The sequence below is a fragment of the Buteo buteo genome, chromosome 6, assembly GCF_964188355.1.
Source record: "Buteo buteo chromosome 6, bButBut1.hap1.1, whole genome shotgun sequence".
Taxonomy (NCBI): Eukaryota; Metazoa; Chordata; class Aves; order Accipitriformes; family Accipitridae; genus Buteo; species Buteo buteo.
Window position 1 is genome coordinate 26,329,013 of NC_134176.1, and position 12,301 is coordinate 26,341,313.

Sequence of the window (12,301 nt, forward strand, 5' to 3'; positions counted from 1 at the left end):
TCCAGCCCTGCAGCAAGAAGGGACCCATCTCCCCCAAGGACCCCATCACCCCACAAACCATTGCTCCTCAGCCTGCCCAGCCCATGTACATGGGCCCCCCTTCTAAATGTGGGGGTCCAGCTGCTGGCCCTGGATTAGACACCAGCACACGCAGGGCTGTTCTCCTGCTGCCGGCATCCTCACTGTGTCATGCCGGGCCTTAGGAGTGGCCTGCGTCCTATTTTGGAAACAAAGAGTTAAGCATTTTCAATCTTTATTTTACAAAAATAAACCCGTTTTGCCCTGGTACTCTGTGGCCCCCAACCTTCCCCTCTGCCATGCCCCCGTTCCTCTCCCTGGAGCTCCGGCTGTTGCGCGCCGCAGCCAGCCGCTTGCATGGAGGCTGCTGGTGCCGCGCGCTCCTGCGAACGTTGCCAAACAAGCACCAGGGAAGGGGGTTGGCGCCCTTTTGTGAATGCCTCCTCTTCCCAGGATCCAAGCTGGAAACTGCCCAAAGATGCCTCCTGGTGGCTCTCCCATTTCTGCACAGGGAGCAAGTCTTAGGCAAGTCACTCAGAGTACACGCTTTGAGAAGGGGTGTCCGTCCGCCTGTCCGTCCCTCTCCCTCGGATGGAAAAGCGAGCCCCACGAAGTTGCTTCTTGCCATCAGTGGAGCCGGCAGGCTGCCGTTCCGCTGGCTGGCTCAGTGCTGGAAGCGTGGGGAGCTGATGTGGGGCTGGTGGAAGGAGTGTGTGGCGTACAGCACTTCTGGAGGCGGTGGAGGGGACGTCAGGATGGAGCAGAGCGGTTCGTGGGAACTCAGCATCGAGGCGAAGTGCTTCATCTCCTCCGTCAGCTGCTTGATCTCCCGGCGCAGGGCAGCGTTCTGCCTCTCCAAGTCTTCGCTCTCCTGAGGAGACAAAACCACAGGGGCTTCCTCAGCGCGGGAGCCTCAGAGATGAGCTGGGGACGGCGGGGGTCGCGGTCCCGCGCCTCTCTGCCCCGCAGAGTTTCCAGAATGACATGTTTCCGGTAAATTCGGCAGAGCCGCGCCTGGGCAAACCCCCCTCCCCCAGCCGGCCGGGCTGGGCGCGGGTGCGATGCCGGTGGCCCCAGCCACCGCTCCCCAGCCCCGGCTTACGAGAAGTGACTGTGGCGTGCTCCCGCCCAGGCTTTCTCGCTCCCTCTCACGCACACGCACGCCGCCCGGGCCGCTTCCCGGGCCACCCGGCCAGGGGGAGGGCGCGCTGAATAACCGCCGTCTTTAAGCAGAAAACCACCTGCCACAGGAAACCTGTCATTGCCCTGGAAAGAAAAGACTCACTGCTTCCTGCTAGCAGCCGGGGAAACCAGCGGCACGGTGGGGAGGAGGGGGAGACGCTTGAGTCAGAAGAAAAGAGAAACCGAGGCCTCAGAAGAGCTGAATTAATAGTGTTATTAATGAGAATAACAACAAAGGGGTTAATAACGATGCTCAGCCTCGTCTCCACGATCCAGAGAGCACCGCAGCTTTTGCTCCCTCTACTGCTGCCAAAGTGCAGCCAACTCCAGGCTGGAGCATCCCAGGCACTGGCCGACCATGGAGCCAGCAGCCTGGGCAGGACCAGAGGAGGGAGGGAGGACATGGCGGCAGGCTCTGCAAACTTAGCCGAGACAGCTAAAGTGGGACCCAGTGCTCTGAGGCCCTGGAAAGCTGCACCACCACCTCAGCGAAGCGAACCTGTCACCCCTTCACTGGCCCCTCCGGTGCGGCGCTGACTTCTGACAGTGCCAGCCCTCTGCGCACAGGTTGAAACACACCCAGCAGTTAGAGCGGCTGGCACTGGAGGAGCTCGCACAGCAAACGGGCATCTCTCAGGCGTGACTAAATGCTTTGGAAGTCATGACTGACATCAAACTCCGGAGCTGACGGGAATCACCCCCCCGGGGCGGGAGCCCCAGCCTCCCCATGACTCATTCCCCTCAAAACACAAGCTATAAAGCCCTGGGGCAGATGGAGCTGCTGGCTCCTTTCATACCACCACAGCTCAAGCTGAGCCATGCTCTTCTGGGCAGAACCACATCAGAGAAGCAAAGTCCCTGATGCAGAGCAGGCCAAAGGCAAAGAGCACTGGGGGAATGAACCCAGGAGCAGCAGGGAGTCACTGTCCGCCAGGAACTGGAAAAACATTAGCAAAAATTCACCATCCGTCCCCTACTTGCCTCCCCCCATTTCTCCAGCTGCATGCCAGGATCTTCTCTGTCTGAACCAAACTGGGCTTAGGCCCCCTGCTCCCATCCCCATGGGAAGGCAAGGAGTGTGTGCTATCAATGCTGGCTGAGCAGTAGTAATCTCATAAGCAAGTGGTTTGTCATCCGCTCTGAGAAGAGCAGCCCAATTCTTCCTGGTGCACAGCTACGCAGGATCTTCCTGGGGGAGGATCAGAGCCCATATCCATCTCTAGGATTACCCTGGAGAGAGCAGTAATCCCAAGGAAAGGGTATCTCTTCACCCCTCTCAGGCACAGTCGCCCAGAGCAATCACTGCTGACAGATGTAATGCAATCAGCCTAGAGCCATGTCAGCTCTATAAGGATCATCAGCTACTGGGAAAAGAGTGAAATCTCTGTCTTAGACCCAGCTCCAACCATGGACTGAGGGCACTATGTAAGGAGGAAGGTTCAGGACCGGCTTCTCCAGAATTCTTCCCAAAAATGGGGATCTGGGGGAATATGAAGACCACTAAGTTAAAGGATGGTTTTTAGAACATAAGCCCAACCACCACTTTTCAAAGGGCAGCCAAGCCCAGCACAGGGATAAAGATGATCTCTGCCCATTGCAGGCTGCATGTTCTGCACCCTGCCCGCCAGTGGCCCAAAACACGAGACAGACTGCACTTACCAACGTGTAAAATGCAAAGGAGCCCAGCCCCTGTGCTTCAACACTGACCACACACTCCTGCCCAAACACACAGCCAGAAGTGACCATCCCTCCTGAAAAGAAGACACCTGATTCTTCACACTGGGAAGAGCCACAGGAGTGCCCACAGTGCCACAGAGGGAGAGTGGGACAGCAGGGTGAAACCAGAGGAGGGAAAATCCATGCTAAACAACAGGAAAAGCCTCCGGGTACTGCACAGTGTTCAGATGTAGAGAGAGATACAAGCGCTACCAGGGAGACATTTAAAAATATTAGAAAATTATTAATATTTATTTATCTATGCTGTGTGGTGTCTCAGGGAACAGACCAGAGGAGATGGCCCTTTCAGCTCCATATTGCACTATCATCCATAGCAATGAATACAAAGCACTACCATCTCAGAAAAGCATCCTTGTACACTGTTGCACTGCTGCATAAATGATGGCATGAAGAACAAACCTGGGGAGACCCAGCCCAGGTGAGCCTGTGCTTTCAAAGAGCTTCTGACTGAGCCAGTCGGAAGAGGTTGGGAAAGGAAATCAGTAATATCAGACTGAGAGATAAAGATGGATTCAAAACTAGCTACAAAACTAAGTGCTTCAGTGGCAGTCATCCTGGGCTATGTGCTCTTGCTGCGAGTGCTGTCACCTACATCCTGCCCTGGCCTCGCTTTTCCTGTCCTGCCTCAACTGAGCACCTCCGCTCTGAGTCCCCAGAGGAAAAGCACGTTGTCCCCTGTGTGAGCCCTCAGCGCTGGGGACGGGAAGGGTGGGAGTTCTCACCAAGTGCAGCGTGTCTGCTTTCTGGGTCTGCCTCAGGCGGCTCTTCTGGGCAGCGATGCGATTCTTCTCCCTCCTTTGGACTTTCCTCATGTCATCAGAAGAGTCCTAGGGAAACAAGGCATGGAAATGACTAGGTCATCCCCTCCCTTGCCCTGCTACTGCAGGGCAGTAGGTGGGAACGGGACAAGGCAGATATAACATCACTGAAGCACAGGACATGGCATACACACCCTCAGCACCGGCATAAAGCCATACCCCAGGGATGTGTGATGCTTTTTACATCCCCGTTGCCAGGAGGGGCAAGTCTGATACCCTTGGGTGTCCTGGCACAGCTGGGAAACGACCACTATCCCTGCACCAAGACACAGGTCTGGGATATGGCTTGAGGAGCCAGAGTAAGGACCTCTCTCTGGAACACAGACAATCTGAATCCCTTGTACAGAAAACCTTTCCCTTCCCCATCTCTTTGTGGGGATATGGCACAGCAGATATTCCAGGTCCTTGGCTAAACCATCTTTCCAGAGATTCAGCCCGTGTTTTCCTCCTCTCATTCCTGTAGGTCCCACCGCCTCTCCATCACCCTTCTCTCTCAGGCTTTATTTGTTGCAGACCCTTACGGTGCAATGTGGCCCCTGCTTTGTTTAACTAGACAAACTCAGAGCTTTTCGTTTTTCCCCAGATCTCATTTGCTCCAGCTCTCTGATCTCTGTGCTTGCTTTTTTCTGGAGTCCCGTGGTAGCAAAGCTTGCAATGCTGACTGCAACACTCCCAAGCCCCTTGGGCAGGGGAGAGCAGAGGTCTCCAGCTTCATGCAGCAACTGTTCTCTGCCGAGATCTGGTCCTGCTGCTCCCTTCTGACAGTTGAAACCGTCACACAGACTCTTTCATCTTCTATTTTCATATTGCACTGCCTCTTTTGTAGGCTCTCTAACATTCACACCACCGCTTCTCCACAGGACTACAAAACTCAGCCACAAAAGTTATCTTCCCAGCCCATCAGTCTGTCCACATCCTCTCCCCCCTCCACCCCGCCCAAGATCTTTTCTTTGAACTTAACCGTTTATCCTTGCCTTCAGTACCCTACAAATGTCTCAGATACAGCACATCCCAAGTCCTGCACCAAGTCCAGTCCCTATGTTTTGGCAACCTCTGTGCTTTATCCCCTTCTCTACCAGGATGCCACCCCGCCCCTGGGTGCAAGCCCAAAATCATGGGGCCTGATCATCCCCAAGATTTCTGAGCAAAATCTCAGGTACTTGCTGTTGTTGCCAGCCCTAGAGAAATGGCAAATGACAGACATAATAAAGCTTAGCCAGAAAAGGCAGTGGAAATACCTTGGACTCGTATCGGTATCTGCCAGCAAAAGACCTACCATTAAGGTACCCCGTGCGACAAACCCAAATCCCTCCGTCAAGCATTACTGAGACGAAAAACCTCTGAGGCTGACCAGAAAAGAAAGCAGACCCAAAGTGGCAGAGCTTTTGAGGGTCCTGAGTGCTGTCCGCGGCAGCAGGAAGCAGGCAGGCTGCCTCTTAGCCGTCCCGGTCCACGGCGACGAGGTGCACACTCAGGCTCCTCGCCAGAGCACCGACTCTCACACCAAAGCTTCCTGCCTGCTGCCTGCCTGGCGTGTATCGCAGGGCCCACAGTGTCCAGGGGGTCCCGGCCCCCCGGTAGCTCCTGGCATAGCGCCAGGTAACCAGGCTTCCTCTCTCCACCCGTACCCAGCCTGGTGGCCGGCGCTTCTGCCAAGGCTCTTGGCTCAGCCCCGCATCCCTCTCCCCACAGCCGTTCCTAGAAAGCCCCGCCATACTGCACTGTGAAAACACCAGCGGTGGATGCCACCCTTCCTCCTGCCTACCCGTGGCCCACCGTGAAGGACTCTCCAGCTGGGGAGAGCGGGGGTCCCCACTTTACCTGCTTGCTGGGAGGGGGAGACTGGCTGAAGCTGCTGGAGTCGCTGCTGTCGGAGCTGTGGGGCATGGCTCCCGTCTCTGGCTCCCAGGGCCTCTTCAGCTTCCTTTGTGCTCTTGGTGTGCTTGCCTTCTGTCTCGCTTCCCTTCCCTCTCCCCTGCCCTCCTCTGTCCCCCCTGAGATGGCCCTCGACTTCCCGGCTCTCGCCCGTCCTGGAGGCACGCTGTCCTCCTGCCCTGCGCTCTGCCACTTTCTCTGCCTCTCCTCTCGGAGCCTCTGCACCTTCCCTTTAGGTCTCGGCCTCCTGTGGTTTCTCAGAACCTCGGGGATGTAAGCTGAAAGTCACGTGGCCGGAAACTTTAAGGCGAAGAAGAAAAGTTACAGAAGAAGAAAAAAGAAAAAAAGAAGAAGAAAAAAAAAGCACATCTGGGAAAAATGAGCTTCAAAATAGCCTGAAAAACCCCCGAAAAACACCTTCAGGCGGTTGAAAAACAGTGAGATAGGTTTTCTCTGAGACAAACAGCAGAGATGGAAAGGAAGAAAAGCCCCGGCTCTGGCTGCGAAACTTGGACCCTCAAAGGAGGGCAGTGCGGAGGAGGTGCTGCTGGGAGCCCCAGAAATTCCAGGGGCACCACGCACCGTGCCAGCCCTGCATGGGCAGGGGCTTGGTCCAGACCCGGGCAGCCTCCACCACCCCAGCCCAGCCAGGGAAATTCCCAGGCAGCCACCCACCTCCCCACAACACACCTACCCCCTCCTGCTGCCCCCGACACCACTGACGTGGGACCTGGGGAGGGGACGGCTATCCTCAACAGGTGCCACGTAAATTCTCTTTGTGCAGATGGCTCCCATGTGTACGATGAAGCACCAGCCCCACCTAAGAAAGGTTTGGGATTGTAGAACTTTTGGACTGGTTTTGGTAGGACTGGTATTTTCTATAAGGCAAAGCTCTTTAGCGCTTTAAAATGCTCATTAGTACCTCACCACGGGCCGGGCCCGTAAGGGGAACATCAACCCTGGCACGCAAATTAAAGTGCTGTAAACGTAATGGTCTATGGACCCAGAAGCTAAACCTTAGACCTAATTCTCACTCCACACCATGGTGTGAGCTTGGCTACACCCCAGGGGATGTGAGACTGTCACACAGGGGTCTTGACTCCCTGCCTGCTCCCCTCTAGCCCCCTCACCACAGCTGGCAGTAGATGACATGGGATAGGACTATGGGGAGACAGAAGCATTATGGCACATTGGAGGTTGTTTCCTTGCTACTCTCCCTCTGCCAGCACCCAACCTGGGCATGGCCCATGCAGACGGCCGCAAAGGAAAGCTGCTTTGCATCCCCTTGTTTCTCCCCTGGTCTGTGCTGTGTGGGACTACTTCCATCCTTAGTACGAGCCTCAGTAGATTGAAGAAGTGCAAGCAGCTCCTGGGGCAGCAGGGCTTGAGGAGTACCTTCAGAGTACCCGTGCTAGCAGCTCTAGAGGTGACAGTGCAGGAGCAGGGAGTGCCAAAGCAGGAGTGATTTGCTTTCTGATCTGCTCAAGTCACCAGAGCCAGCAGGATGAACCAGGACCACATGCCAACAGGCTCTCCATCCACAGGCAGGAGCACACATCTTTGGAGCAGCTAAGTTCTCGCATGTGCTGTGAGAAGCAGATACAGAAACAGGCATGAACCCACCCACAGTAACCCACTCCTGTGGAAAGCAGCAATTCCCAGTTCCCACTTACTGGTTTTCATTGCATATTGGTATTCTGGTTGAGTTTTTCCTGCCTCTAGCAGGAGCATCGAGCAAGCCTCAGCCACAGGGCATCAGCAAGGGCACTTGAGAGGCCGTTGTCATTAGGGCAAAAGTATTGGCAGCTTTGGGTTTGCAGCCTTACTGCAGCACAGAAAGAACATGCGTAGAGGAGCACGCGCTTGGAGCACAGTGCAGACTTGCGTGGGCATTGCTGGCATTTCTTCCCAGCCCTGCCACTCATGGAGCCAACACAGGGGCAAACATGTCCGAAAGCAAGAACCACGTGGGGCTGGCTATGGACTGGGTGGCTCCAGGAAATTGCCTGGCCTCGATCCAGTAGAAAAACTGCTCTGTTTTGGCCTATTTCCCTCTTCAGAAACATCCTGTAGCACTGGTGCACTACCCTTGGCCCTATGATCTGAACATTTCACAGCCTTGAATGTATTTTTTTCTCCCAGTGTGCTGTAGGGAAATGCTAGGATCCCCCACACTTTTGAACGTGGCTACGAGAGTTTTCTTGCTCAGCATGAGCCACCCTGAGGGACGCCGTCTCCTGGCAGCGCAGCCCCGCTGTAGCAGGCAGGGCTCCTCTGGCACGGCCGGCTCTGGGAATGGAGCCGCCGAAGGCACCAGCGAGACGAGGGGCTCGCGGGGTGTTGAGTTCAGGCCTCCCAAGGCACCAGCTAGCGGCACAACCATCGAAGCATCCATTTGCTCACTGCATCGCTACACTTCCTCTGAACTCTGCAACCCTGTGTGGCACTTCCTTTCCAGGAAGCACACCTCTGGATTTCCCGCTCTCCCGAGGAAACCCACGCTCCTCTGCTGGCAAGCAGGTCTCAGACACCACCTGACCTGACCTGCTTTTACAGGCTGCTGTTGCTCAGGGCAGGATGGAGGGAGCTCCTTCCTCAGGGAAAAATATGCTTGTTCCATTATTGAGTAAATAAGCTGAATTCTCTCCTTTTGTATCTAGCGAGGCTGGCGGTTGAAGGGAGGTGATTGGGAAGGCAGCGGGTGTGTTGGCAGGAGGTGGTGCAGGGAAACCGGGTGTCCTGTCAGGAGGTGGATGGTCAGTGCAAAACTGGCCAGAGCGTGGCTATGGCAAAGGCTATTCTTTGATCCACAGGAGGAAAGTTTTGAGCTACACCCTGGTTTGCCCAGAGCTGGGCTTTTATTAACAGCTGATGGAGAAATCTCAGGAGAGAGCGACATTGCGGAAGAGGGTTTGGACACTTGGTCTTGCTGAGCGGGAGTAAGAGAGCATCCCTCTTCCCTCCTTGCCCAAACACACTCCTCACCCTCAAGCTGGCTACACTGCTAATGAATTCCAGTCACTTATGAGCAATGAATAAGTGTGCTGTAAATGAGACAGCGTCTCCTGGCAGGAAAGTGGGCAGAACCTTCACGGCTCCCCCCTGAGCTGGGCAGGACCCATCTTGCCTCCTCGCAAGCAGTAGCCTGTGCCATTCCTCCAGAGAGATCTGTGATCCCCTGACCCAGAGCAGCAGAAGCCACCAGTGTGGCTCCACCAGCATCTGCTCACAGCTCTCCAGGTGCTGCCCTGGGCACCTGCTGCAGGCACAACGTGGGGACCTGATATCCTGCTGTCCCTCCCCAGGCTCTCCCTCTCCCCTCCTATCAGGGAGATTCTCAGGAGCCAGCCTCCTAATCTCTCTGGTTGATTTAGGTGACTAAATTTACACCATGAATAATGACTTTCTCTCTGGGATCCTTTAGGTTTCTTGATCTTAATCACAGTAGCTTTGAAATCACCATCAGTGGCACTGGATAAACTCACAAGTGTTAGGTTACTGCCACACCGGCAGCTTGACAGAGCAGAGATATTTTCCAGAGGTTTTTAGGGGAAGGATGAGGCCATCCAGTTCTGCGTTTGTCTCTTCTGAATAACAGCAGGCACTGCTGAAGGGAGTCTGGTTCTTTCCAGGACAGAGTGGCTGCAGGGACTCTGGAGGCTGGGCTTAGTGTGATCTCGACTGCTAGAGAAACAGTTTGAAAGCAGCAAGATGCAGTTCAGCAAGAACAAATGCAAATGTAAAGCGAAGCAAGATGTAGGTAGAAGAACTGGGGAATAACCGACTGGGCAGCAGAATGGCAGGGAAAGATCTGGGGGTTGTAGAGCATCATAAACTGAAGCTTCACCAGCAGCGCGGAGGTGTCACAAAGAGGCCAGGTATTGGCCAGGGGTGCTGGGTGCAAGGCAGAGGAGATGACTCCCCTGCACTGCCTGTGCAGCACCAGGACCCATTCAGAGTCAAAGGTCCAGAAGTGGAAAAGTCTAGAAGAAAACAATACAGAGGATAAATACAGAGGAATCTTGCGCTAAAAGAAAGGAGTGAAGCAGTTGTGTCCATTTAGCCTAGAAAAGAGAAGTCTTGGGGGCGGGAAGTGGGTGGGGAGGAAGGACCAGTCTTTGATATGTTGTAATGGAAAGGGTGGTCAGCTGTTTGCTGTGCAGCCAGCACAGGGCAAAAAGCACCTGGCTCTAGCTGCAGCAGGAAAGGTTCAGGTCTGAGGTTCAAAGCAGGATAAGGTTAGGAAGACCTTGGGATAGAAAGTTCAGGAAAGTTATTCAGGCCCCTTTATCTGAAGTGGCTGGGAACAAATCTCTGTCAGAAAGGGACCAGATAGAATCCTGCTTCTGTAGGATGGGTTAGAGTTATGTTCCCAGGGTTTAAATAAGGAAAAGGAAAAAAAAAAAAAAGCTACTAAGATGGGCTCCTCAGAGCCCAGAGAGCACATGGGACATTTCTCAACCTTAACTGCAGCCAGTCCCTTTGCCCCCAAAGCCCAGAAAAGTCCCTACGTCCCACCTGTGCAAACAGCTTCCTCAGCACAGGTGGTTGCTAGAGTTTCCTTGTAAATCTGCTGCTCTAGCACTCTCACCTTCTGCAGGCTTATGGCAGCAACATTCAAAACTGCATCTCACCCGTCTTGTTTGCATGACCATTCAGTGCATAGTGCTATTTAAAAATCCAACCTAGAGCAGCCACCAACTTCAGCCTCCAGTAAACCACCAAGTTTGTTTCTGCTTCGCATGTAGCATTTTATGCAAATAATTTCTTACAATATTTGGACAATTGCAACAATTTGCTTATCATTCCCCACATGAGTTTGAAGATTTTTGTGTGGAATTTGGTGCTGATAAGAGATGTTAAGCGAATGGTGGTGTTGAACAAAAGTTCTTGCTCTCTACCAGACAAGCTTCTGCCTTGTCCACTCTATCAGCACATATTGGACCCGTCTGCGAAGTGGGCAGGATGGCTTCTCTCCATCACCAGGGCTATTTCATCTCCACTGAGCTGAGTGAGTGTGAGAGTGAGGTTGTGGCAGGTGAGCTCAAGCGTAATCCCACCAAATTCATCCCACCTAGCAGAGAGCAAATGCCCATCACATGAACATTTTCAGTCCTTACTAGGCACAACCTGCCAGTATACAGGAAACGGGTACTTTACACCCCGAATGTCTGATAAATGGCAAGGGCTGTAAGCCAAGCAGACAAAAGCATGGAAATCCTAGAATTAGCTCCCTTAAGCACGCTGCATTTACACCCTCATGCCACGTAACATGTTGTGCTCTATAACTGCATGATCCACAAAGGTTTCTTCCCTCGGATGGCTGCATTACCTTCATCGCTGTCCTGTGGTCAGAGCCTGCTCCAACATCCTGCTTTTCCATGTCTTCACAGACTCTTTCTAGTGCTCATCACCTCAGCACTGAGTGCTTGCTTCAGGACTATTAATGAATCCGTTTTCTCAGCCACCTTTTCAGGTGTGGGGGTGGAGTTATCCCTATTTAACAGTTGCAAAACAAGAGAGAAAGAGAGATTTAGGTCATAAGTACTCATTCATTTTGGACACACAGTTTGAACTAACTAGGATCTAATTTTTCAGTGGTTTTGGCTCTATATAGCACTTCATTTAACCAAACCCCAGCTCCTGATGTCTGTGACTGCAGCTGCAAACCTTTAGCACTTCTGTAAATCAGCTCCAGCAAACCAGGAAGACAGGGCTGCTCCTGTGAAAGCTCTTGCTTATGCGGCTTACTGACTCACAGAGTAACTTCGAGGCAGGGGCAGACTCAGCTCTCCAGGGAGGTACCAAGTGTCTGTCCAGGAGACCCTCCTTTCTTTGTGCAGTCCCTTGCTTCACCAACTGGATAGGAGTTTGCCAGCCCTGCTAAGAAAGGAGGCAGCCTAGCTGACCAGTTCATTGTTCCCTCCGGCGGAGGTCCAGCCTGGGTGCTGAAGAGGTAGCAATCCAGGGCAAAATGCAGGAAGTGATCATTTGCACGAGACAGCTGAAGCTAGGTTGCCCAGGCAAACCCATTTCTGGCAATTTCTAGCTCTTCAGTACTTGGCTTTGCCACTTTTATGGGTTTTTTTTGAACATCATTAGTAATGCTTTTTATGTCTGTTTTAAAAGAAGGAAACTATAGAAAGGAAACACCAAATCTGCTAGCTTTCCAGAAATGGACATAGAGCTCCAGGTAGCTGGGGTGTCTCTGAACCTGCTGGAGGGGGAGAGCAAGCCTGGCCAGAGCCTCCCAGCTGAAGGGTTGGCAGGAGATTGTCAGGGTCTGACCTCCAACACATAGGGGAGCTTCAGTCTCAAGGCACAGATAATTAGAGTTCACCCCAGGCTATTGAAGAAATGAACCACTGTCTCCTTCTGTCCTGTACATATGGACTAGTTGGGTAATTAGCTGAGCAACCTCTGATCTGTTCCTGGCAAGGACTTAGCAGCTCATGAGCAAGTACTCAGATGCGTACTTATATGACTCTCCAGGTCAGCAGATCCCAAATCCTGGAGAGTACATCCATTTAAGGCCAAACTTTCTCTCACTGCTGTCTTCACAGGCCACGTCTAGCTGTTGGGATCTGGTCAGAAACAGGCCAGACCACCCAGCCGCACTGGATATGTACATGCTTGGGGCACTTGAAAGGCTCAGCTGCCAGACGCCCCCC

At 53.3% G+C, this 12,301-nt stretch overlaps 1 protein-coding gene across 1 annotated transcript; it reads right to left on the bottom strand.

Moving 5' to 3' along the window:
* Nucleotides 1–248: 248 nt before the first annotated feature.
* BATF (basic leucine zipper ATF-like transcription factor) lies at nt 249–6,107 on the bottom strand. The gene is made up of 3 exons (XM_075031089.1): nt 5,577–6,107; nt 3,660–3,764; nt 249–889 (listed from the first exon to the last, which is right to left on the bottom strand). Exons 1-3 carry the CDS (start codon nt 5,640–5,642, stop codon nt 683–685), a joined length of 378 nt encoding a protein of 125 aa, XP_074887190.1. The 5' UTR covers nt 5,643–6,107; the 3' UTR covers nt 249–682.
* Between the last annotated feature and the right edge of the window lie 6,194 nt (nt 6,108–12,301).

Coding starts and splice junctions, on each gene's coding strand:
- BATF (XM_075031089.1), bottom strand. CDS start 5,642: ATGCCCCACAGCTCCGACAGCAGCGACTCCAGCAGCTTCAGCCAGTCT. Junction 3,765..5,576: donor CTCCCCCTCCCAGCAAGCAG/GTAAAGTGGGGA, acceptor TTGTTTCCCTAG/GACTCTTCTGATGACATGAG. Junction 890..3,659: donor AAGCAGACACGCTGCACTTG/GTGAGAACTCCC, acceptor TTGTCTCCTCAG/GAGAGCGAAGACTTGGAGAG.